The following is a 26918-nucleotide window of genomic DNA, read 5'->3' as shown; positions in this document are numbered from 1 at the left end:
TAACTCAGCGGGGTTCTTCAGCACCTGCCAAGACAGTTTGTGTCAGATTTTGCCCCACACAAACAAATTCAGAATGGCTTCTATAGATTTAAAAATCCTAAGGGGTAGGTACACTGGGGCATGCCACAGTACATATAGGAACTTGGGGAGTAATACAATTTTGATTAGGTTTATGCGGCCCATTAAACCCAGGGGAAGTTTGGCCCATGTCTGTGTCTTGGTTTTTAGGGTTCCGAATAGGGGATCTATGTGTAGCTGGACATATTCGTCCAAGGAGTGGGTAATTGTTATGCCCAAGTACTTCATGGAGCTAACTCGAATGAGGGGAGAGGAGGTTTGGGTTTCCGTGGGGGCACCAATATCAAGAGGAAGGACCTGGGATTTGCCCCAGTTGATTTTCAAGCCTGAGTATTTTCCGAAGTTTTGTATAACTTCTAGGGCTTTCGTAAGGGAAGGACCAGCATCCTCTAAGTAGAGTAACATGTTGTCTGCATATAGGCTCACTGTCTCTGTCAAGTGTCCGCATTGCTGACCTTTGATTCCTGAGTGTGTTCTTAAAGCGGATGCCAAAGGTTCCACCGCTAAGGCATATAATAGGGGGGACAATGGGCATCTCTGACGCGTGCCCCTGGAGAGGGGGAAGGCGTCAGAGACCCTTCCATTGACCAACACCCTGGCGGAAGGATCTTGGTAGAGGAGTTGGATCCATTTAATTAGGGCTGAAACGATTAATCGATATTATCGATAATAATCGATAATGAAAATCGTTGTCAACGATTTTCATTATCGATTAGTTGGTCCGCACCTTCCTTCTGTCTGTCCGTCCGTTTTAAATCCTCCCTCCCTGTGTCCTCGGCGCCGCCATTTGTGACCAGGCACGTCTGCGCCGCCGCACGTCCACGGCGCGCCTCTCCTCCTCCTTGCTGACGTCACCCCCCCCTGATCTTCTCAGCCCCGCCCACTGCCTCGAGGGAACAGAGAAAAAATCCTCCCTCCTGTGTCCTCGGCGCCGCCGTTTGTGACCAGGCACGTCCGCGGCGCACCTCTCCCCCTCCTCCTCTTTGCAGACGTCATCCCCACTGATCTCAGCCCTGCCCGCTGCCTCGAGGGAAAAGAGAGGCGAGGGCAAGAAGCGAGGAGAGCCGAGCTGCACATTCATAGTGAAAGGTAGCAGCTAATAACACAGTAAAAACAGCACATTTTTATGACCAGGCACCATCCTAACAGTATTACTGGGGAGGGAGGGGGGGGGGAATGCCCCATCATTGGTGTTCCTGGGAGGGAGGGGAATAGACATAGTGCCCCATTGGTGTTCCTGGGAAGGGGGGGAATAGTGCCCCATTGGTGTTCCTGGGAGGGGGGGGAATAGTGCCCCATTGGTGTTCCTGGGGGGGGGGAATAGTGCCCCATTGGTGTTCCTGGGAGGGGGGGGAATAGTGCCCCATTGGTGTTCCTGGGAGGGGGGGGGTGCCTGGAGTAGTAGTTCCCCATCATTGGTTTTCCTGGGTGGGAGGAGAATAGACATAGTGCCCCATTGGTGTTCCTGGGAGGGGGGGGGTAGTGCCCCATTGGTGTTCCTGGGAGGGGTGGGGGGATAGTGCCCCATCATTGGTGTTCCTGGGAGGAATAGTGCCCCGTCATTGGTGACCCCGGGAGGAATAGCGCCCCGTCATTGGTGACCCCGGGAGGAATAGCGCCCCGTCATTGGTGTCCCCGGGAGGAATAGCGCCCTGTCATTGGTGACCCCGGGAGGAATAGCGCCCCGTCATTGGTGACCCCGGGAGGAATAGCGCCCCGTCATTGGTGACCCCGGGAGGAATAGCGCCCCGTCATTGGTGACCCCGGGAGGAATAGCGCCCCGTCATTGGTGACCCCGGGAGGAATAGCGCCCCGTCATTGGTGACCCCGGGAGGAATAGCACCCCGTCATTGGTGACCCCGGGAGGAATAGCGCCCCGTCATTGGTGTCCCCGGGAGGAATAGCGCCCCGTCATTGGTGACCCCGGGAGGAATAGCACCCCGTCATTGGTGTCCCCGGGAGGAATAGCGCCCCGTCATTGGTGTCCCCGGGAGGAATAGCGCCCCGTCATTGGTGTCCCCGGGAGGAATAGCGCCCCGTCATTGGTGTCCCCGGGAGGAATAGAAAAAAATGGCACATTACGATTTTTTTTATGATTTTATCCGATTAATCGATTAATCGAAAAAATAATCGGCCGATTAATCGATTATGAAAATAATCGTTAGTTGCAGCCCTACATTTAATAAAGGTGGGCCCGAATCCAAACCGTGCCAGACATTCCCAGAGATAGTCCCATTCAACAGAGTCAAATGCCTTTGCGGCATCAAGAGACACCACGACTCTGGATCCTATCTGGTCATGTGTGGCCTATAGGTTCATGTATAGCCTGCGCAGTTTGAATGCCGTGTTTTTGGCTGGCATAAACCCTGTCTGGTCCGGATGGATTAGGGAGAGGATCACTTTATTCAATCGTAGAGGACTTTGGCCAAAATCTTAATGTCTAATTGGAGTAGGGATATTGGGTGGTATTATTCAGGGAATTTCAGATTTTTACCAGGTTTGGGTATGAGTACTATGAAGGCTTTACTCATTGATTTAGGTAGGGAGCCGGATTTGAAGATATGGGAGAATAATTTGTATAGTTTGGGTACCAGAGTTTCGCTGTATGTTGTATAAAATATTAGGGGAAGACCATCTGAGCCAGGAGCCTTCAATGGTATAGGGGCCTCCAACATCTCAGCCTGGGACTGGGATAATGTAGGTAGGTCAATATCAGTCAAGAGTGATACCACCTCCTCCCTGGGGTTGTTGGCAGTAGATAAGTATAGGGATGCGAAGAAAGAGCGGAACTCCCCAGCCACCTCATCAGGATCAGTGATCAACCTGTCAGCAGCATTTCGTAGAGAGTAGGTGGTCTATGCTCCAGATGTGCCAGGTAGGCTAGTAAACACCCCGCTCGTTCTCCGCATTCATACATCCTCTGTTTACTGTAGAAAATTTTCCTCTCAGCCTTTTCAAAATGGAGACTATTAACCATACGGGCCTGCAGTTTCAGCTGGTCAGCTGTGTCAGGCGATGGATTGTTAGAGAAAATTTTCTCCACATCTGCCATTTTTGTTCTGCCTGACGGACCACCTGTGAGGAGGTTTTCCTATATCTGGATATGCGCTGGGAGAGTATCATGCGGGCATGGGATTTGAATGAGTCCCAGACTGTATCCAGTGGGGCTGAGTCTCTGTTAGTTTGGAAAAAGAATTGCCACTCGTCTCCAGCCCCCTCTATGGCAGGAACCACTGATAGCCAGAAGGGGTTAAGTTTCCAGACATAGGTTGTGGGGGGAGTCGAGTCGGAGCTCAATCCAGTAGGGAGCATGATCAGAGAGGACACAAGGGCTAAACCCCACGTCCCCAAGGATCAGCAGGAGGGAGTGGGATATTAAAATAAGGTCTATCCATGACATAGTGTTGTGTGTGGATGAAAAGCAGGTGTCGTAGTCAATCTGTCCAAGTCTCTATCAACCACATTATTAAAGTCACCCATCCACAGCGCAGGAACAGTTGGGAATTGGACATGAATGCCAAGCCTTCTGTTAATACATTGAATTGAAAGGGAGGTGTAACATAGATTGCTAATATTAGGACTTCAAGTCCGTTAATGTTGGCATGTAAAAATAGATATCTGCCTTGGGGATCAGATCTGAGTGTCAGCAGCGTGAATTGTGCGGTTTTAGCAATGAGGATTGCAACCCCTCTGGAGTTTGTGGTGTGGGGGGCTTGATAAAGCCATCCCACCCAAGGTTTTTTGAGTGTTAACATTAACTGGCCTGTAAGATGGGTCTCCACCAGCACCATGACATCCGCACGTTGTGCCTTAAGATAAGACAGTGCCGCATTTCTTTTCGGCTTGGCTCTGATACCATGCACATTCCAGGTAACACATTTTAAGTTATAACACATAAGGCATAACACGTAACTCAGGTTATCAGTGTCCACGTCCGCCCACGGCCACCCCCAGCAGGAGGACTCGTCCCCGCAGCCGCGGGGTGCGAGGCATCATCCGAGGGGACCAGGGCGGCGAGGACAGGGTATAGGTGAATGATCCACGGGGGTCCAAGAGGCAAGGCAGCAAGTGGGGCCCCAGTGCATCGCCCATACAAATTGTTGCCAATCAAATACCAACATTTATAACTCTTCTTCACAGTTATCATTTGCAGAACAATCAACCAACAGTAAAACTTTAAGCAAACTTGAACTAATACTCTGACATGTCTGGATCGACACCGCCCTGGGTTTACACCGAGGGCTACCTGATGCGTCCAGACAGGCCAGGGAAACAGTGCTTGAGTTGCAGAACAGGCATCATAGATGGTAAATGAAATAGTGGGGTCTGTTAGGACACCCGTAACTAAGGGGACGATTATCTGCTGAAGGGCGTGCAGCAGCAAGAGGAGTGAGACTCCCGGCACAAGGCTTCCAGGATAGTGTACGTGGGGGAGACAAAAGGATATAAGGTTGTGGAACCATGCTCCGGGCATCACATCGGGTGGTAGCTTGTATTAGATATATGTCCGGGGCTTCGATCGCCTCCTACCATCAAGGGGCCGTGAGAAGGGGAAAGAAGGGAGCATAGTAAGCTGCGGATGTGTCCGGGGGGATTGAAAACAGCGGACCCGCAGAGTCATGAGCGGTTTTGGACAGGGGGATAAGGATCACAGTACCTTAGAGAGGGTAAGCAAAGACATCCGGATGAAGTTGGTGTTCAGCTTGACGTCCATCTTGGTAGAGTCCGCACTTGTAGTACCGTAGATGAGCTGCGTCTTATGCAGGGGCTTGATTAGGTGTCGCTCTATCCTCCAGCCAGGCGAAGACAGCTTCTGGTGTGTCAAAGAAATGCGCACTGTCCTCACCCACGACACAGAGTCAGGCGGGGAAGAGCATGGCGGATGAGTAATGACTGATCCGGAGCTGTCTCTTGGCTTCAGTGAAGTGTGCCCTCTTTTTCTGAACTTCTGAAGAGAAGTCAGGAAATACTCTAATCTCACCATTTTTGAAGGGGATGTTGCCCTTCACTCTGGTGAGGCGCAGGACTGCATCCCTATCTTGAAAGTTCAGTAGCTTTGCAATAAAGGTCCGGGGGGGCGCACCTTGGGGAGGGGGTCTGGCAGCCAGTCTGTGAGCTCTCTCCACCACAAACGACGTGGAGAACTTAGATCTCCCAAAATTGAAAACGAGCAGATTTTCTAGGAATGAAGGGGGATCTGTACCCTCCGCACCCTCCGGCAGCCCCACAAATCGCAGGTTACACCTGCAAAGCCCATTTTCCATGTCATCTTGCTTGGCTAGTACTGTGTTGAGCTGATGTTGTAGCCGTTCAGATGCAATTTGCAATGGCAGTACCTCATCCTCCACGTATCTAATGCGAGTCTCCGTCTCTGTGACCCGGTCTCTAAGCTTCTGTAAGTCTTGGCGGATCAGAAACACATAAATTTTTACTTCTTCAATTTTGCATGTCAGAGTTCTTTTGCAGTCCGATATCGCCTTGAGCACACGTGCAGTGTCTTCCGCGGCCGAGTCTACATGCGGAGTTGGGTCGGCGCCATTTTTCCCCGAGGCCCCCTTCTCCTTAAGTCGGTAATTATCCAGTTTAGCAATCGTGTCTGTCACTTTTTTTGGTGGCGACATGATCCCTGAGGATACGGGAAGATGATGGCTGTGTTTGTGAGGCAGGAAAGGCTATGTTAGACGTAGGATTTGTGGTAATGGAGTTTGAACAAGCGGAGCTCCCGATCAACACTCCTCACACCATGCCGGTCCAGGCCACGGCCCCTGGCTTTTACCTTTTTAAATAAAATAATTTTAGCAGTTACGATTTTCACTGCACTAAAATAGCCACTGTAGAATAATATGTAATGTCAATTCTGCTGGAACCCAACAGATTTAATAGGTGATAGAAAAGCCATTTTTGATTTCTTATAATAAAATGAGTTCTATGTTTGTTGCTGCATCACACATATTAAATATTTTTCTGATATGCTCCGCTTTAATTTTTAACAATAGATGAAGTCTAATTTTAGGTTATCATTTACTCTTAGGGATTAGCTGTGGGAGAACTGTATGTTGATGATGGCTACTCCTTGCAGTATCTGCATGAACACATGTACAGTCATAGAAGATTTACATTTTCAAAAAATGTTCTGCGCTCAAGGTAAGAATACTTGTATATGAGGTGGTGACTTTTAAAAGGTTGAAAATAAAACTGATGTCCAGTCTCTCCCAACTCCAGCAGTTTTGTCTACTCTAGAGCATTGAAGTCCAACTTGTTTTCAGCAGTCAAATTTAAAACAACCATTCACTATATTTTGTTTAGGCTGTATGAAGCCTTTATGCAATGCAAAGACAAGGATGCCATAGCGCATCCCCCTGAACACAATTTTTAAAAGTGACAAGGTTAATAAAAACTAATACGGGTTAACTGAAAAGTAACTACAAGTTTTAGGGTTAGTAAAACTTTTATTCTGCAATTTTCCCCCTTTATAAAGAGACTAGAATTATGAATCACCCCCAGCCCTCCCAAAATACTTACCTGAGCCAATCTTGGTACAGCTGCGGTGCTGCTCTCTCTCTCTCTCTTTCCTCATTGGACTCCCGCTGCTGTCAATCAAATCCAGTGACGAGGGAGCAGGGGGTGAGTCAGGGTCAAGTCGCACTATATGTGCCAATAGACGCAGTGTGGTACGGGATCAAACCCATATGGTAACCCCCTCTAGCAAGCAGTTTACTGGGGGTGGGTAGTCGAAGGGGGGGAGGAACCAGGAGCACCTGTGGGGAACCACAGAAGAGGAGGATGGTGGCTTCTCTATGCAAAACCATTGCACAGAGAAAGTAAGTATAACATGTTAATTTTAAAAAAATTGATCCTTTTACTATCACTTTCTAACCTGCACAGTGCAAGGACACAGTGACCTGCAAAAGAAGTTTCCATGGGTTGCATGTTGGACAGCCCTGGTCTATAAATAAATCCCTTGGGAAGCCTTGCCAATTTTGTCATATAAAAATAATTCCCCTAAAGTCAGTCAGATAATTTTCCCAGGTCAAGTATTGCCATAATAGCCTTTACGATACTACAGATAGATAATAATTAAAAATAAATTCATACAGTCCTTTTTTAAAGCCCATTATTAATTTTACATAGTTACATACTTGGTAAGGTTGAATAAAGACACCAGTACATCCAGTTCAACCTGTGTGGGTGTGTTTATGTCACTACCATTTCCTATATCCCTGTATATTGCGCTCGCTAAGATGCTCATCTAAGTTTTTTGAAATTATTGACACTCCCTGTGGACACCACCAACTGTGGAAGGAGTTCCGCATCTTTACCGCTCTTGCATTAAATAACCCCTTACGCAGTTCAGGGTTAAACTGTTAAACTGTTTCTCATCCAACTTCATTTGAATGGCTGCATGTCTTCCTAAGCGACCTGACATTGAATATCTCCTCTTAAGCGTCTCTTCACCAGGGAGTATAGTATAATGTTTCCAGTCATTCCTCTTAATGTGGTCCTCCAGCCCCCTTATTAACTTTGTTGCCATTCTCTGCCCTTCCTTAGGATTGGTGACAAGAACTAGATGGCATACTTGAGATGTGGCCAAACCAGATTTTGGTGGTAGAATTATAGTTTTATCTCTTAAGTAAATACCATTTTCATTGCTTTCATATTTTTAGCTCCAAGCGCATTACTTTGCATTTTTCAATTTTAAACCACATTCTTTGTGTGTTGGCCCACTCTTCTATTTTATTGAGGTCTTCCTTAAAAGTTTCTTTATCCTGCTGTGAATTTATTGCCCTGATTAGCTTGGTAATCTCAGCAAACACTGAGACTGAAGTATTTATAGCAACCTCAATATCATTATGAACAAATTAAACAGAATTGATGCCAACACAGAGACTTAGGGTACCCCAATTACGGTATCTCACAAAAGTGAGTACACTCCTCACATTTTTGTAAATATTTTATTATATCTTTTCATGTGACAGCAGCACTGAAGAAATGACACTTTGCTACAACATAAAGTAGTGAGAGTACAGCTTGTATAATAGTGTACATTTGCTGTCCCCTCAAAATAACTCAACACACAGCCAATAATGTCTAAACTGCTGGCAACAAAAGTTAGTACACTCCTAAGTGAAAATGTCCAAATTGGGCCCAAAGTGTCAATAATTTGTGTTGCCACCATTATTTTCCAGCACTGCCTTGTGTTACTAAACCCAGTAATATGAAAATAGTTCCTCTACCCCTCCCCCCCCTCCACAGTGCCCACAGCTTATAAATCTTATTTTTACATTAAAATACTGCCACTATATACCATTTTTGCTGATCTGTATACCACGGTCACATGATAAACTGCACAGTTTTCCAGTGCTGAGTTTTCAGGTAGGAGGAGATTTCCACTACAGCCTGTATACACACCCACATGTTTGATTTCAATATCATATGACCTGAACAGTTCAACTGAAACAGGAAGTGTTCTCTTCAGCAAAAGAGACTGAACTGAACATGTACAGGATGGTTATCCTCACTGTATTATATGGCCTTGCCAATATAGACAGTGCAGGAGGGAAGGATCTGTCCATATAGTGTCAAAGAGCCTTTTTACACAATGCAGAGGATTAACCCCTTAAGTTCCACAGTGAGTATAACAAGCATGCTATTCTGCATATACATACAGATTTTACTGTTGTGGGTTTATTAACACTTTAACCCTCTTGGGCATGGAGTTCACCAGAGCTTCACAGGTTGCCACTGCAGTCCTCTTCCACTCCTCCATGACAACATCACAGAGCTGGTGGATGTTAGAGACCTTGCGCTCCTCCACCTTCTGTTTGAGGATGCCCCACAGATGCTCAATAGGGTTTAAATCTGGGGACATGCTTGGCCATCACCTTTACCCTTAGTTCTTTAGCAAAGCAGTGGTCATCTTGGAGGAGTGTTTGGGGTCGTTATCATGTTGGAATACTGCCCTGCGGCCCAGTCTCCGAAGGAAGGGGATCATGCTGTGCTTCAGTATGTCACAGTACATGTTGGCGTTCATGGTTCCCGCAATGAACTGTAGCTCCCCAGTGCCAGCAGCACTCATGCAGCCCCAGACCATGACACTCCCACCACCATGCTTGACTGTAGGCAAGACACACTTGTCTTTGTACTCCTCACCTGGTCGCCACCACACACGCTTGACACCATCTGAACCAAATAAGTTTATCTTGGTCTCATCAGACAACAGGACATGGTTCCAGTAATCCATGTCTTTAGTCTGCTCGTCTTCAGCAAAATATTTTCAGGCTTCTTGTGCATCATCTTTAGAAGAGGAAGACAGCCATGCAGACTAATTTGATGCAGTGTGTGGCATATGGTCTGAGCACTGACAGGCTGATCCACCACCCCTTCAACCTCTGCAGCAATGCTGGCAGCACTCATATGTCTATTTCCCAAAGACAACCTCTGGATAGGACGCTGAGCATGTGCACTCAACTTCTTTGGTCGACCGTGGCAAGGCCTGTTCTGAGTGGAACCTCCTGTTAAACCGCTGTATGGTCTTGGCCACTGTGCTGCAGCTCAGTTTCAGGGTCTTGGCAATCTTCTTATAGCCTAGGCCACCGGTAGGCAACCCTGGCCCTCCAGCTGTTTTGAAACTACAAGTCCCATGAGACATTGCAAGACCCTAACAATCACAGGCATGACTCCTAGAGGAAGAAGCATGATGGGATTTGTAGTTTCACCACAGCTGGAGGTCCAAGGTTGCCTACCCCTGGCCTAGGCCATCTTTATGTAGAGCAACAATTCTTCTTTTCAGATCCTCAGAGAGTTCTTTGCCATGAGGTGCCATGTTGAACTTCCAGTGACCAGTATGAGAGAGTGAGAGCGATAAAACCAAATTTAACACACTTGCTCCTCATTCACACCTGAGACCTTGTAACACTAACGAGTCACATGACACCGGGAGGGAAAATGGCTAATTGGGCCAACTTTGGACATTTTCACTTAGGGGTGTACTCACTTTTGTTGCCAGCAGTTTAGACATTAATGGCTGTGTGTTGAGTTATTTTGAGGGGACAGCAAATTTACACTGTTATACAAGCTGCACACTCACTACTTTACATTGTAGCAAAGTGTCATTTCTTCAGTGTTTTCACATGAAAAGATATAATAAAATATTTACAAAAATGTGAGGGGAGTACTCTGTTTTGTGAGATACTATACAACGCCAAACTATTTTACCATTGCTACCTCTTGCAGTAAAGCATTTCACACAATACTGACTTAAAATAACACCCTTCTTAATTTATGTTAAAATCCTATTTTTCCTTATACAGCTGATGTCCCTTGTACAGTCCTCAGGATAAGCATTAATCTAACAAATGTCAGTTGGTGTTGGATACAGTATACAGAATTTAAACACCATAACCGAGTCACCTCTAAGACACCTTTTTGACAAGCTGGTCATAAAGAGTTTTTGTAATCTTTTGCTGAACTTCAAATATTTGCTTTACTGTAGGACTCAACAAAGCTTTCAAACTGTTTCATTACTAAGCCCAGTGTTCCCTTGTGGGAGGTGTGTTCACTAAATGCTAACCGACAAGTTTAAGTAAACTTGTTACGAATGTGGGAAAATCAGTCTGAACATATGATCAAAATAAATTCATAAGCTGAAACTGCATGTCAAATCTATTGGTGGATCCATATTTATCTACACCTGAAGATATATGCAAATCTCAACTTTTCCTGTGAAGTTGAGCTTGGCTTCATTGTTTACTATTTCTATCACCTTCCTGTTAGATCTACAGTGTAATGAGTGGCCTTGCTGACGAGTATGGAGATGAGAGATGCTTGCCTTTTACAGGAAAATTTGAAATTTGCAAATAAATCCAGCTGACTGTATCTCTGGCTATTCCAATCATTTTGATTTAAAATGTCACTTAAAATAACCTCCACTTACTGTATGTATTGTTCAAGGAATTGACCCGGGTTTGTGACAGAACTTATAGGTAAACTAAATGGACTTGTGTCTTTTTTTCAACCTGACTAACTACATAACTAATTTGATTTGACGTGGGTTTGTGACAAAACTCAATAAAGAGTCCTAGGGGAACCCAGTGCATCTCCCCTTGGGCATGGGCCACAGTTTTTTTGCTGTTTGACTGCTGTAGGTTTGAATAAAATGCTTGCAGGTATTCAGACTTGACCATATGGAGATCATTTTGTACTATGATTTTTGACAGGTTTATTTTAAAAGGGAAATCTTATTACTATTGAGTGTTTTCAGGATTCTAAAATGTACACTCTTTAATTATTATAACTATTAAGATTTGCTTTTAAAGTGTTTATATCTTACATCCTTTTGCTTGCTCTGTCTAAGCATCAAGGTGGTTGCTGTCTGCCAACTTCCTGACCTTACATACTGCGCACTAAGGTGTCATTTTATAATTGAGAGTAAATAATACTACATGCTCTCACTTTCACTTTGCTGTGGTAGGCACATTGCGACCACATTTTATGGCCTGTTCATGGAGCCTCGTGCCCCACATAGTGTTTTCAAGTTATTGTAGCAGAGGCGGCTTCATTATTGGAGGAGAACTGGTCTTGTGACTTTGGTAGACCCCAAAGTAATGGAAGACATGACTTTGGCAAGTCAGGGAGTTCATAGGCCAGCAGCTGTCAGATGTCAGGTGGCCTTTGATGGCCTCAGTAATGGCAACTTCCATATTTCCACAATGACAAGTCCCACTAACTAACTACAGTAGACTATAACAGCAAGGAGATCCAGTGTGTGCATATATGCGAGCATTCACAATGTTATAAGTGAAGGTTAGAAATAAAGGCTACTTTATTACTTTGTGAATTATTGTTAAAAAGCCTACAATCCTTTAAGGATTTGAAAAGTGCATTAATTGCATTACACCTAAAGCAGTGCATGAATTTAACTAGAATTGTGTTAACTGTGTATAATGATATTAAAACAACCCTTCTATTCTTTGTATCCAAACACATCATCATCTTAGCCTCTATTTAGATCTGCAGTTGCCATGGTACTGCACATGTCATCAGCTTTGATATTAACCATTTAATGGCTTGAAAATTTGATTGAGAGCTGACATAAGCAAACTGGCAACTGTGACAATTATTGCCAGAGGCATGCCGTGAATATAACATAGACTGTACATGTGTTAGTAGGCAGCAAGTGAATGAAAATACTGCAGAAAACAACGTTGGTATGTTTGGTTAAGGATTTTACAACATTTATTGAACATGTATTGTTTAATAAAATTTGTTCAATACTCCCAACATTTTTTAAAGCCTCCTACATGCACAAACGAATACAAACACATGTTTGGTGTGCATGATACAAAAATGACGATTGAGCCACACATATTGGGCATCTTTGTGCATGCTGAAGTGAGGGCAATAATTCTAGCACCATCATTCACAATTATTTCTAAAATTGTGAGCAGTAAAGGCTTTAAAAGCATTGCTTTGCAGGCACATGTAGTTTTAAGGGTTTACATCATTGGTGTCTGTTTACTCAACCTCATCTTTTATATTTTATTAAAAATCTGATATTTTGTTGTGTGCAGTAAAATTGATTTGAGCATATTTTTATGGAAATATAGATTTGAATAATAGTAGTGGAAATATCATGTGACATAAGAAATTGCAACTGCCACCATTTTTCTACAGGGTCTCTGCTTTCAGAAAATATATACTATTTTGGGGTTTAAAGTGTGTTTTAATGTTAAAAATGTGCATTTTAGTATGTGTACTACAAAAATGGAAAATGACAGAGAAAAGGGTTCAATGATCAGTAAGTATTAAACAGACTGCTGGCGTCAACAGCCAAATGCCCTTTTGTTTAAGAAACATTATAACAGACTTTTGAATGCTTCCCTTTATTTAGTTCTGCAGACAAAGAAGGTCGTTACACAGTGGATTGCATCCTGGAAAAAGTTTATATAATAGGTTTGAAGAAATCACCTTCTAAAGTCACTGCACATTGCTCTGGTAAGAACTCTGGTTATCTAATACTTCTAATAAGGATTCATTGATGCTTTGGTTTTCCTAAAATAATGGCTGCAGTTTATTTATGTATTTTATTTATTTTTAATCACAATTCAATTAATAGTTCAACAACAAACAAACCACTAACTACATACACTAGTCTTATATCAATCAAAAGGGAGGACCACCACAAACACTAAAATTAAAGGCTTAGTCGTCCTTTTCCAAAAAAACATGTAAATGCAACAACACTGATCTCATGTTCATGCACTAACTTTTTGCATTATAGTCTGCAGAGCATTGCAACCACAATCAGAGTGTCACAGGTGCATTGCACAGGCTCCTTCAATATCTTCCACCAATTTCAGATCCAGACCTGCTGTTGTGGTGCTGGAGGAAGCGAGGCTGGACTACAGGAGGAGAGATCACTGCTATGTTTTTAACAGTCCCTCTGCTTGACTTGAGAGTAGATGGTACTACCATAGTAACATAGTTGGTGAGGTTCACAAAAGTCTATCCAGTCCAACTTGTTTGTGCTTTTATGCAAATAGTACATTGTATATCTCTGCATGTTGTGGTCGTTAAGGTACCCATAGAATAGTTTTTTGAAATTATCTATGCTCCTCGCTGATACCACTGTTTGTGAAAGAGAATTCCACATTCTCACCCGTCTGACAGTAAAGAACACTCTACGCAGTTTAAGGTTAAACCGCTTCTCTTCTAATTTTAGCGACTGGCCGCGTGTCTTTTTAAATCCCCTTTCACTGAAAAGTTTTTTCCCTGTGCTAGGATCACCAGTACGGTATTTATACATCAATATCATATCCCCTCTCAAACGTTCCCTCTCCAGAGAGAATAAGCTTAATGCTTTAGTCTTTCCCCATAGCCGAGATCCTCCAATCCCTTAATTAGTTTTGTTGCCCTTCTCTGGACTCTACTCAGTTCCAGCACATCCCTCCTGAAGACTGGTGCCCAGAACTGAACGGCATACTCCAGGTGCGGCCGGACCAGAGTCTTGTAGAGTGGGAGAATTATCGTTTTATCTCTGGAGTGAATCCCCTTTTTAATGCAAGCCAATATTCTGTTGGCTTTGCTTGCAGCAGCTTGGCATTGCATGCCATTGCTGATCGTGTCATCTACTAGGACCCCCAGGTCTTTTTCCATCCTAGATTCCCCCAGAGGTTCGCCCTTAGCGAGTAAATTGCATTCACATTTTTGGCACCTAGATGCATTACTTTACATTTTTCAACATTAAACTTCATTTGCCATGTCGTTGCCCACCCCATTCATTTGTTTAGTTTTTTTTTGCAAGGTTTCTACATCCTGCGTAGAAGTTATTGCCCTGCTCAACTTTGTATTGTCCGCAAATACTGAGATTGAGCTGTTTATCCCAACCTCTAGATCATTTATGAATAAATTAAACAGGATTGGTCCCAGGACAGAACCCTGGGGGACCCCACTTTCCACACCAGAACATTCTGAGTACTCCCATTATTTACCACTCTTTGGACTTGCCCCTGTAGCCAGTTTTTAATCCAGGAACTCACCTTATGGTCCATGCCGACAGACTTTAGTTTGTAAAGTAAATGTTTGTGGGGAACTGTATTGAATGCTTTTGCAAAATCTAGATACACCACATCCACAGCCCTTCCTTTATCTAGATGGCAGCTCACTTCTTCATAGAAGGTTAATAGATTGGTCTGGCAAGAACGATTTTTCATGAATCCATGCTGATTACTGCTAATGATGCCATTTTCATTACTAAAATCTTGTATATAGTCCCTTAGCATCCCCTCCAATAGCTTGCAGACTATTGATGTTAGGCTAACTGGTCTGTAGTTCCCAGGGATATATCTTGGCCCTTTTTTAAATATTGGTGCCACGTTGGCCTTTCTCCGAACAGTTGGTACCATTCCAGTCAGTAAAATGTCCACAAAAATTAGGAACAATGGTCTGGCTATCACTTGACTAACTTCCTTAAGGACCCTCGGGTGTAAGCCATCTGGTCCCAGTAATTCTGTCCTCTAATAATGAGGGTGCTTCCTGTGACATGCTATGAAAATTACCATTACTGTCCTGTATCCCTCGGTTTCCCTTGTGAAGACTGAGGAGAAGAATATATTCAAAACCTTTGCAATCTCTCCGTCTTTTGTAACCAGATTCCCTTCATCAGCCTTTATAGGGCCAATATGTACTGGCTTCCCTTTCTTACTATTTATATACTTAAAGAATTTCTTGGGATTTTTCTTACTCTCCTCCACTTTGTGCCTTTCGTATTCTATTATAGCCTCCCTGATTGCACCCTTGCATTTCCTATTGCATTTTTTGTAAAGTTGAAATGCTGACAATGACCCTTCAGCTTTGTATTTTTAAGGCCTTTTCCTTTGCTTTTATATGCATTTTTACACTGGAGTTGAGCCACCCAGGATTTATTTTAGCTCTTTTAAATGTATCTCCCATTGGAATGCACTGGCCAATACCTTTATTTAGTATGGTCTGAAAGCACTCCCATTTTTCCTTTGTGTTCTTTGTTCCTAGGATTTTATCCCATTTAATATCTTCTAGCAAGGAGTTTAGGAAAGTTGGCTCTTTTGAAATTCAGTGTCTTTGTATTACCCTTGTGTTTCCTATTTCTGTAATTTATACTGAAACTAATTGACCTGTGGTCACTGTTTCCTAAGTTGCCTCGTATTTCCACATCCGCGATCAGGTCTGTATTGTTAGTAATCAGTAGGTCTAGTAATGCTTAGTTTCTTGTTGGTGCATTGAAGTAATTCATACAATGAATATTATTCGAGGGTGGATTTGGATTCCCTCTATTTCTTGCATATATGTGTTAACTTGTCTATTCCCATAGTTAGCTAGTCTATTAAAACTCTGATAAGCACAATGATGTAAGGTTAGCTATGAAACCAAGCACACTGCTTAATAAAACAACGTCTTATTTATTTCCCAAGAAAAAAGGAAAACACTAACACGAAAATACTAAAGAAAATTATACAGAGTATATGACAAAAGAACATCAAAGATACTTATCACAATGCTTTCCTCGAGATATTGTTTCGTCGGCTGGGCTCGGATGGCAAACGAGGGAGCTTTCTCACTCGTTCAGCCCTTTATACTTCAATCATACACCATCCAGACCCAACCCCATTACCATCCCATCTAGACTTTTGACGAATCACGGTATTTATGGGGCAGTCCTCCTCAATATATTATATTACTGTCCGTCCTGCTGTATTGGTCTCTGTGGGCAGCATTGTCCATATCTGTGTATCCTGGTCAATCTTCAATGCCTTTGATCCTTTGTAGCAGGACATTCATTATCATCTTGTCAGCTATGGTCCCTTTCAGGTTTGCTTGCATAGCATTATAACAACAGACGGTCCAGAGCCAAGCATTGTTCAGCCTCGATGGAGGCCTGATCTCTTCTTTCAGATATGCTACAAAGCTTTGATGTGCAACCTGTTACATTCCAGACCGCCCCCAAGAAAGCAAAGGCTTGGTTGTATCAACCAGAAAGAAACTCCAGAAATATGATATTAAATCATGTTGCCTTCCAACATGCATTCACCATCTGACCCATCAAATTGTTCTGCAAGATATTTAGGAAATGACGAGCCTTAGAGGAATGCGCAGTTCCTTCCTCCCAGTCAATATCTGGATAATTAAAATCCCCCATTATAATGACACTTGACATCCATGCCGCCATTCCAGACTGTGATAGGAGGTCCGCCTCCCTCTCCTCCCTCTGGTTAGGGGGCCTATAGAATACACCCAGTATTACTTTCCCCTTAGTTAACTCCCTTTGAAGCTCTACCCATAAGGATTCCACCTCCTCCCTTGCTCCATTTGTATAGTCGTCCCTCACAGTCACTTGCATATCATTCTTTTTTTTTTATCACAAAAGGTTTTATTGAATCCAATAAACAGCTTCCAATGTACATACAATATACTTTTGAACAGTGGCATTTACATATCTCAGTTAACGTTGCATCAGCAAGAGAAATAAACATGATACATGATTTTTCACTTCTGCAATCTCATCTCATGTGCTCTTTATGTTTAATGCAGATAATATATATACAGTTGTGCTAATAAGTTTACATACCCTGGCAAAATTTATGATTTCCATTTTTCAGAGAATAACACAAAAAAAATTCTTTCACTCTTGGTTTGTTTTTGGCTGAAGCCATTTATTATCAATCAACTGTGTTTACTCATAATCACAACAGAAACCACCCAAATGACCCTGATAAAAAGTTTACATACCCCAGTTCTTTATACCGTGTATTGCCCCCTTTCACATCAATGACAACTTGAAGTCTTTTGTGGCATTTGTGGATGAGGCTCTTATCTTCTCAGATGGTAAAGCTGCCCATTCCTCTTGGAAAAAAGCCTCCAGTTCCTGTAAATTCTTGGGCTGTCTTGCATGAACTGCACGTTTCAGATCTCCCCAGAGTGGTTCAATGATAGTGAGGTCAGGAGACTGAGATGGCCACTCCAGAACCTTCACTTTATTCTGCTGTAGCCAATGATAGGTCGGCTTGGCCTTGTGTTTTGGATCATTGTCATGTTGGAATGTCCAAGTACATCCCATGCTTCCTGTCTGATGATAGCAAATGTTCCTCCACTATTTTTTGATAATATACTGCATTCATCTTGCCATCAATTTTGACCAAATTTCCTGTGCTTTTGTAGCTCACACATCCCCAAAACATCAGCGATCCACCTCCGTGTTTCACTGTAGGAATAGTGTACCTTTCATCATAGGCCATGTTGACTCCTCTCCAAATGAAGCAATTATGGTTGTGCCAAAAAGCTAAATTTTGGTCTCAGCACTCCAAATGACTTTGTGTCAGAAGGTTTGAGGCTTGTTTTTGTGCTGTTTGGCGTATTGTAAGCGGGGTACTTTGTGGCATTTGCGTAGTAATGGCTTTCTTCTGGCGACTCGACCACGCAGCCCATCGTTCTTCCAGTGCCTCCTTATTGTGCATCTTGAAATAGCCACACCACATGTTTTCAGAGAGTCCTGTATTTCACCTGAAGTTAGTTGTGGGTTTTTCTATGCATCCCGAACAATTTTCCTGGCAGTTGTAGCTGAAATTTTAGTTGGTCTACCTGACCGTGGTTTGGTTTCAACAGAACCCCTCATTTTCCACTTCTCGATTAGAGTTTGAACACTTTCCTGATTTATCCAGTTCAATTACCTTTTCCCGCAGATCCTTTGACAATTCTTTTGCTTTTCCCATGACTCAGAATCCAGAAACGTCAGTGCAGCACTGGATGAGAGATGCAAGGGTCTGTCAGGAGTCCAGAAACTCATTGACCTTTTATACACACACACTAATTACAAGCAAAATAGATCACAGGTGAGGATGGTTACATTTAATAGCCATTCAAACCCCTTTGTGTCAACTTGTGTGCATGTTATCGGGCTCAGGCGGTTCTCTATATCATCTGTTTTTTTTAGGGTTTGAAAAGCCTGCTGTGTAGCTATTCGCACATCCCTGTTTAGAGGAGGTATCTGGTCTTCCATGTCACTCACTCTGCCCTCTACAGCAGTAGTTCTCTCCCTGATTTTCTGGAGGTCCTGATGGTGGAGAAACACTGTCTCCTTCAGCCCCCCAAACCTTTCTTTCAAATCATCCACTGAGGCAGTGCACTTTTGTACTGCGTGCAGGATCTCACTGAGTGTGGGCTGAGGAGTATCCTTAGAAGGCAGATCAAACAGATTAGGCATGGGGTCAGGTACAGACTCCAGGAGGATTCCGGTATTAGCCAAATCTGGGTGAAAACAGCGGTAGCTCTGTGAAACAGGTCTGTTCACATGCCTCATCAGGCCATGCCCCCACACATCATTCTTGATGTACAGGCATACCCCTCCCCCTTTTTTACCCTCCCTATCTCTGTGATAAAGGGAATACCCTTGAATATTTGCCAGCCAATCATGAGAGCTGTTAAACCAAGTCTCTGAAATTCCCACAAAATCTAAATCCTCCTTGTATATCAGCAGCTCCAGTTCTCCCATCTTGTCAGCCAGACTTCTGGCATTAGCGTAGAAGCCTAGTTTTGTCCAGTTGCATACTATCTCCTTGTTGGTTGTTATGAGGCTGCAATTTGGATTTATTAAAATACTTACCATGGGTTTAGGTACTCTAGTCACCCTACTGCTAATGCCCCCAACACTAGCCTCTGAACTTAGTTCCCCACTGGTTATCTCTACATCTGGACCCTCCCACCCATCGCCTAGTTTAACCCTTTCATGACTAAGCCTATTTCTGACATTTGGTGTTAAAATCTGTATTTTTTGCTAGAAAATTACTTAGAACCCCCAAACATTATGTATATATTTTTAGCAGAGAATCTAGAGAATAAAATGGCGATTGTTGCAATATTTTATATCACACAGTATTTGTGCAGCGGTCTTTTAAACACAACTTTTTGGGGAAAAATACACTTTCATGAATTTAAAAAAAACGAAACAGTAAAGTTAGCCCAATTTTTTTGTATAATGTGAAAAATGATGTTACGCCGAGTAAATAGATACCAAACATGTCACGCTTTAAACACTGCGCACGGTACCTAAAAATCTCCATAGGCGACATTTAAAAAAAAAATAACGGTTACCAGGTTAGAGTTACAGAGGAGGTCTAGTGCTAGAATTATTGCTCTCGCTCTGCCGATCACGGCGATACCTCACATGTGTGATTTGAACACTGTTTACATATGCGGGCGCAACTTCCGTATGTGTTTTCTTTGCTGCACGAGCTCACATCCCTTGTGACAGTAATAGGTGGTGACAGGTGGTGACAGGTACTCTTTATGGAGGGATCGGGGGTCTAGACCCCCGATCCCTCCTTTACACTTTACACTTCAAAGTATTCAGATCACCGAAACTGGCGATTCTGAATACTGTATATTTTTTAAAAACCGGCGCCATTGGCAGCCGAGTAAACCAGAAGTGACGTTGTGATGTCACTTCCATGTTTACAGAGAGAAGACTGGCACAAAGCCATTTCCGGCTTCGTGCCAGTCTGTCTCTAGCCGCCGGAAGTGGCAGATTGAGGATCTGGTCTCCCGGTGGGACGGAAGGCCCGGTAAGAGAGGCGGAAGGCGGCGGGAGGGGGGGGATGTCCCCTCCCGCGCCTCTGGGATAACAACCGAGCGGCTTTTAGCCACATCGGTTGTTATCCCTGGAAAGCCGACCGCCCGCTCTAAAAAACATTACCGGGATGATGCAGGCAGCTGTGGGAATCATCCCGGTATAACCCCCTAAAGCCAAGGCCGCATATATGCGTACGCTCGGCGGAAAGGAGTTAAAAGCTCCTCTAACTTTTTGGCCATCTTCTCTCCCAGCCGAACTTCACCTTCCCCATTTAGGTGCAGTCTGTCCCTGCTAAAGAGCCAGTAACCGACTGAAAAGTCCGCCTAGTTCTCCAGGAACCTGAACCCCTCCTTTCTACACCAGCTTCTCAGCCACTTGATAACTTCCCTAATCTCCCGCTGCTTCCGTGGTGTGGCTCGAGGTACCGGTAGTATTTCTGAAAATACTACCTTGGAGGTCCTATTCCTCAAATTTAGCTCCTAAGTCCCTAAAATCTTTTTTAGGACCCTCCATTTTCCTGTAAGGTACCTGTGATAGGTAGTGTCCGAAGTGGAGCTTGTGTGCTGAGGATTCAGGCGAAAACTTAGTCAGGCAGATCAGGACGGCAACAGATCAGGCAAAGCAATACACGATCGAAATCCAGAGATTGGTCAGGCAGGCAAAGGTCATACACCACCTGGCGGTGAAGTACAAAATCAGCAGGCTGGAGAGTAGTCAGGAATTCAGGCAGAAGTTCAAATACGGTATTCAGAGTCAAAAAGCAGTCAAAACACCCAGGAAGCTAGTCCAAACAAACGGGCACTGAGAGATAGGAAGTGCTGCTATTTATAGGCTGCTTTGATTGTAGATTGTCCACAGCTGGCATCAAACTAAGAGAACATAGCTATAACTCCAGAGCTCCTCTGTGGCACATAAATAAGACTGCAGCTGTTGGACCAGGAACATCCCGGTTCAAATACACCTAGGTACATGACACTTCCTCTGAGTTTGTCATTGGTACCAACGTGTAGCATGACAGCCGGCTCCTCCCCAGCCCCACCCAATAATCTGTCCCCCAGATGCGCTATGTGCCGAACCCGAGCGCCCGGTAAACAATATACAGTTCAGCGCTTATGGTCTTTTTGACAGATAGCCCTCTGTCCTTCAACCAGAATCTGTCTTTCCTTAGCCTTGGCTTTACCCCCGCCCTCACTGAAGGAGTTTTTCCCCTGGCAGCTAGATGTGACGCTCTGCTCCAGCAATGCTGGTCCCTGACTGATTTCTCCAACATCACGCAATGCACCATATTCATTGGGATGTTCCAGCCCAGGACTGGCCTCCCTGACACTTTCCCCTCTACCCTTCCTGAGTGTCACCCATCTACTCTGCTCTGGTGCCTGCACCTCTTTGTCTCCACGCGCCTCTGTGCTGGTCCCAACTCTCCTTTAGTATGGAGATTCTTCTCAGTGTTGCCAGCTGCTTCCCTAGATTCAGGACCTGGGCTTCCAGGGAAACTACATGCTTAAATTTTTTGCTCAGCAGTATTTGCCCTCAGTCGGGTGATGGAGGAAAGCATACATGCCACAAGATGTATAACGAGTCGGATCTCCACACCGGCCATACCCACTAATTTACCGTGTAACCTTTTGTCTCTACAATTACCATTTCAGTGGCGGACACAGGAATATCATAACTGGGGATTACCCTGACGAATAGCTAGAGTAGACTATTTAAAGAGAATTACATCCCGATCAAATTGAAATTTCTCCAATCCGTCCAACATGCAAAAAACCATGAGTGTATAGAATTAGACTCATTAAACATAGACTAGTGTGTGTGTGGGGGGGGGGGGGCTGGACTGATAGATATCTAGTAGATATCTCAGACTATTTTACTGCCAATATCCTCGCACAATTGAAAGAATGGTTTATCCCGATGGCCTCCACACGGTGGGGAGAATTGTGTGTGACGGGAGTCACTTTGGGCCGGGGGCCTGTGGAACCTAGAATTGCTTGGAGAGGTTTGTAAACCCTTGTTTCAGCTCCCCATGCACCTCCTATGTCTACTTCACCCTGTGTCTATTAGAGGCATAGGGTGACCAAGAATCCCAGTCTGATCTGTGCTAATCGAACTCACTGTACAACCACACTGGAATGTTGTGTGTGTGTATAATATATATATATATATATATATATATATATATATATATATATATATATATATATATATATATATATATAGTATATTGTCTTATACTATGGTGCGCTCTCTGCTTGGTCGTTTGGGGTGTGGATTTATTCCATTGTTCTATTGTGTCTGTCTGCCGTGGGAGCAACTTATTCTGGCATGTACAGTCAGATCCATAAATATTGGGACATCTACACATATTTAAACTTCTCATCAGTAGACAATATATATATATATATATTATATACCGTCAGGTCCATAAATATTGGGACATTGACACAATTCTAATCTTTTTGGCTCTATACACCACCACAATGGATTTGAAATGAAACAAACAAGATGTGCTTTAACTGCAGACTTTCAGCTTTAATTTGAGGGTATTTACATCCAAATCAGGTGAACGGTGTAGGAATTACAACAGTTTGTATATGTGCCTCCCACTTTTTAAGGGATCAAAAGTAATGGGACAGATTAACAATCATCCATCAAACTTTCACTTTTTAATACTTGGTTGCAAATCCTTTGCAGTCAATTACCGACTGAAGCCTGGAACGCATAGACATCACCAGACGCTGGGTTTCATCCCTGGTGATGCTCTGCCAGGCCCCTACTGCAAACTGCTTATTCTTGGCGCATTTTCCCTTCAGTCTTGTCTTCAGCAAGTGGAACGCATGCTCAATCGGATTCAGGTCAGGTGATTGACTTGGCCATTGCATAACATTCCACTTCTTTCCCTTAAAAAACTCTTTGGTTGCTTTCGCAGTATGCTTCGGGTCATTGTCCATCTGCACTGTGAAGCGCCATCCAATGAATTCTGAAGCATTTTGCTGAATATGAGCAGATAATATTGCCTGAAACCCTTCAGAATTCATCCTGCTGCCTTTGTCAGCAGTCGCATCATCAATAAATGCAAGAGAACCAGTTCCATTGGCAGCCATATGTGCCCATGCCATGACACTACCACCACCATGCTTCACTGATGAGGTGGTATGCTTTGGATCATGAGCAGTTCCTTTCCTTCTCCATACTCTTCTCTTCCATCACTCTGGTACATGTTGGTCTTGGTCTCATCTGTCCATAGGATGTTGTTCCAGAACTGTGAAGGCTTTTTTAGATGTTGTTTGGCAAACTCTAATCTGGCCTTTCTGTTTTTGAGGCTCACCAATGGTTTACATCTTGTGGTGAACCCTCTGTATTCACTCTGGTGAAGTCTTCTCTTGATTGTTGACTTTGACACACACACACCTGCCTCCTGGAGAGTGTTCTTGATCTGGCCAACTGTTGTGAAGGGTGTTTTCTTCACCAGGGAAAGAATTCTTCGGTTATCCACCACAGTTGTTTCCGTGGTCTTCCGGGTTTTTTGGTGTTACTGAGCTCACCGGTGCGTTCTTTCTTTTTAAGGATGTTCCAAACAGTTGATTTGGCCACACCTAATGTTTTTGCTATCTCTCTGATGGGTTTGTTTTATTTTTTAAGCCTAATGATGGCTTGCTTCACTGATAGTGACAGCTCTTTGGATCTCATATTGAGAGTTGACAGCAACAGATTCCAAATGCAAATAGCACACTTGAAATGAACTCTTGACCCTTTATCTGCACCTTGTAAATGGGATAATGAGGGAATAACACACACCTGGCCATGGAACAGCTGAGCAGCCAATTCGATTACTTTTGGTGCCTTAAAAAGTGGGAGGCACATATACAAACTGTTGTAATTCCTACACTGTTCACCTGATTTGGATGTATAATAGCCTCAAACTAAAGCTGAGAGTCTGCAGTTAAAGCAAATCTTGTTAGTTTCATTTCAAATCCATTGTGGTGGTATATAGAGCCAAAAAGATTAGAATTGTGTCGATGTCCCAATATTTATGGACCTGACTGTATATATATTGTATATTGTCTACTGATGAGAAGTTTGAATATCTCTGTGTGCCTGTATTCAAAGAGACTGGGAGGAAGCAATCTATGACGGAAGCACTCCAGCGGAGTGTGTCACACTTTGTTACATTGGTGGCAAGCAGTGGGACGCTTCCTGCAGTCTGGGACATCCAAACCTCCACCTGGATCCAAGATCAGGATAGCAGACTTCAGTCCCCCCTAGCGGAAATATGGACCTGGTATCAGAGTTCCCGGGGCTGCTGCAGATCGTCCTTTCAGCATACTTCAGGACTGTGTCTGTGGATGAATACCTGGAGCTCAGGCAGCATATTCGGGTGGAGCTCTAAATTGGAGCCCTCCAGATCACTGGTATGCAACAAGGCAAGTGCTTTCCAACCCCAGAGCAACGGGCCAGTGACCAGCGGGCATTGCGGATGGCATTCCTGGGAGAGCGGCCCCAGGAGCAATGGGTGACTGAGTTGGACAGGCTGGTCCAGCAGGAGATAGAGCTTGACAATCGTTATCGGGCACTGCATTGGCACGCAGAGCAGGAATATTTAGAGGAGACAACAGAATGCTCTACAGAGGAATATGACTTTTGCGGCCCTGGATTGCTGGGGGAGAGCCTTACAGATCGTTTTGTGTTTGGCGAAGAAGGGGAACCTACCCTTGAGGACCTGCAAGAATACAGAGTGGCTATGCTCAGTCTTGCAGGGGTCTCAGAGCTTAAACCTGATCTGGACTATTTGCAAAGGAAGGAACAGCATCTGGAAAGAGCATACAGGAAACTGCTAGCACACGTTTAGCAGCATGCCAGAGAATCGGCAGTGGAAACTCCGGAGATTGCAATCTCCAAAGCTGAAGTTCTGACAACAGGGCAGAGCTCTGCTAACCTCTGCCCAGCACCGATAACATCTTCTGTGTTCTACTGACAGGAGATGGTGAACCTCTATCCCCAGACACCTGTTCCAGAGACTGGGGATTTAATAGACTTCTCTGCTGAGGAAGGACAACCTGGTGAGCCTCCAGCAGAAGAGCTGGCACTAGGGGCAAACATCACTGAGCTCTGCCCAGCACCAACAGCAGCTTCAGCCTTCCTGAGAGAAGAGGAAGTCAGCCTTTCTCCCACAATACTGACAGAGACATGGGATTTTCTGCCAGCAGCATCTGTGAAGTTACCAGAAACTTCTCCAGCTGAAGAGCTGACAACTGGACAGAGGGTCCAAGACCTCTGCCCCGCACCTGCAGCAGTTCCGAAGGCCCAGGATGAGAAAGAGATGATCACTTCCCAGCAGCAGATTAAGATCCAGGGTAAGAAGGGAGAGGAGGTGTTCATCCTCCCTCCCCAACAGTTGGCCAGGATGAAGGAATCAATCTTTCCTCCCCAGCAAAGATCAGTGCACCTGAGACACAGTACCAGAGACATGTCGTCCCAGGAGCCAGATGAGGGTAAGGGAGATGGAGCCAGCTCCCCTTCCCAGCAGCAGACGGCACCCCAGAATGATGCCAGCAACGCAGCAGAAGGGCTGGCAACAGAGCAGAGTGCTGCTGGCCTCTGCCCTCAACTAACAAAAGATGCGGTATCCACCTGTATACTCCAGGGATGCTGGGCACTTCTGCCCAGATCCCCAACAGCATTATGAAGTGAGCCCAGCTACCCTGTCTTCTTTCCAGCGGCTGAATGGAGTCCAGGGAGAAGGGCCAGTCCGCATTTCTCCCCAGCTGCGGGTATGCTCTTTGAGAGAGGCAGAGGTTGGCTGGGTGAGTAATGCTACAGTCAGGTCCATAAATATTGGGACATCGACACAATTCTAATCTTTTTGGCTCTATACACCACCACAATAGATTTGAAATGAAACGAACAAGATGTGCTTTAACTGCAGACTCTCAGCTTTAATTTGAGGGTATTTTACATCCAAATCAGGTGAACAGTGTAGGAATTACAACAGTTTGTATTTGTGCCTCCCACTTTTTAGGGGCCAAAAGTAATGGGACAATTGGCTGCTCAGCTGTTCCATGGCCAGGTGTGTATTATTCCTTCATTATCCCATTTACAAGGAGCAGATAAAAGGTCCAGAGTTCAGTTCAAGTGTGCTATTTGCATTTGGAATCTGTTGCTGTCAACTCTCAATATGAGATCCAAGAGCTGTCACTATCAGTGAAGCAAGCCATCATTAGGCTTAAAAAATAAAACAAACCCATCAGAGAGATAGCAAAAACATTAGGTGTGGCCAAATCAACTGTTTGGTACATCCTTAAAAAGAAAGAACGCACCGGTGAGCTCAGTAACACCAAAAAACCCGGAAGACCATGGAAACAACTGTGGTGGATAACCGAAGAATTCTTTCCCTGGTGAAGAAAACAGCCTTCACAACAGTTGGCCAGATCAAGAACACTCTCCAGGAGGCAGGTGTATGTGTGTCAAAGTCAACAATCAAGAGAAGACTTCACCAGAGTGAATACAGAGGGTTCACCACAAGATGTAAACCATTGGTGAGCCTCAAAAACAGAAAGGCCAGATTAGAGTTTGCCAAACAACATCTAAAAAAGCCTTCACAGTTCTGGAACAACATCCTTAGGACAGATGAGACCGAGATCAACATGTACCAGAGTGATGGGAAGAGAAGAGTATGGAGAAGGAAAGGAACTGCTCATGATCCAAAGCATACCACCTCATCAGTGAAGCATGGTGGTGGTAG

The 26918-nt window shown here is 44.2% G+C and overlaps 1 protein-coding gene across 4 annotated transcripts in view; it reads left to right on the top strand.

Moving 5' to 3' along the window:
- Positions 1 to 26918, top strand: part of GANC (glucosidase alpha, neutral C) — a 215483-nt gene that overhangs the window by 170905 nt on the left and 17660 nt on the right. For all 4 annotated transcript variants that reach the window (XM_073609527.1, XM_073609525.1, XM_073609528.1 and 1 more), the window contains 2 exons: positions 6110 to 6222; positions 12968 to 13071. In XM_073609527.1, the coding sequence (XP_073465628.1) occupies positions 6110 to 6222; positions 12968 to 13071 (217 nt within the window). The remainder of the gene's footprint in view (positions 1 to 6109; positions 6223 to 12967; positions 13072 to 26918) is intronic.

This window comes from Aquarana catesbeiana, linkage group LG13, assembly GCF_042186555.1.
Source record: "Aquarana catesbeiana isolate 2022-GZ linkage group LG13, ASM4218655v1, whole genome shotgun sequence".
NCBI classification, from domain to species: Eukaryota; Metazoa; Chordata; class Amphibia; order Anura; family Ranidae; genus Aquarana; species Aquarana catesbeiana.
This window is presented reverse-complemented; position numbering and strand designations above follow the sequence as displayed.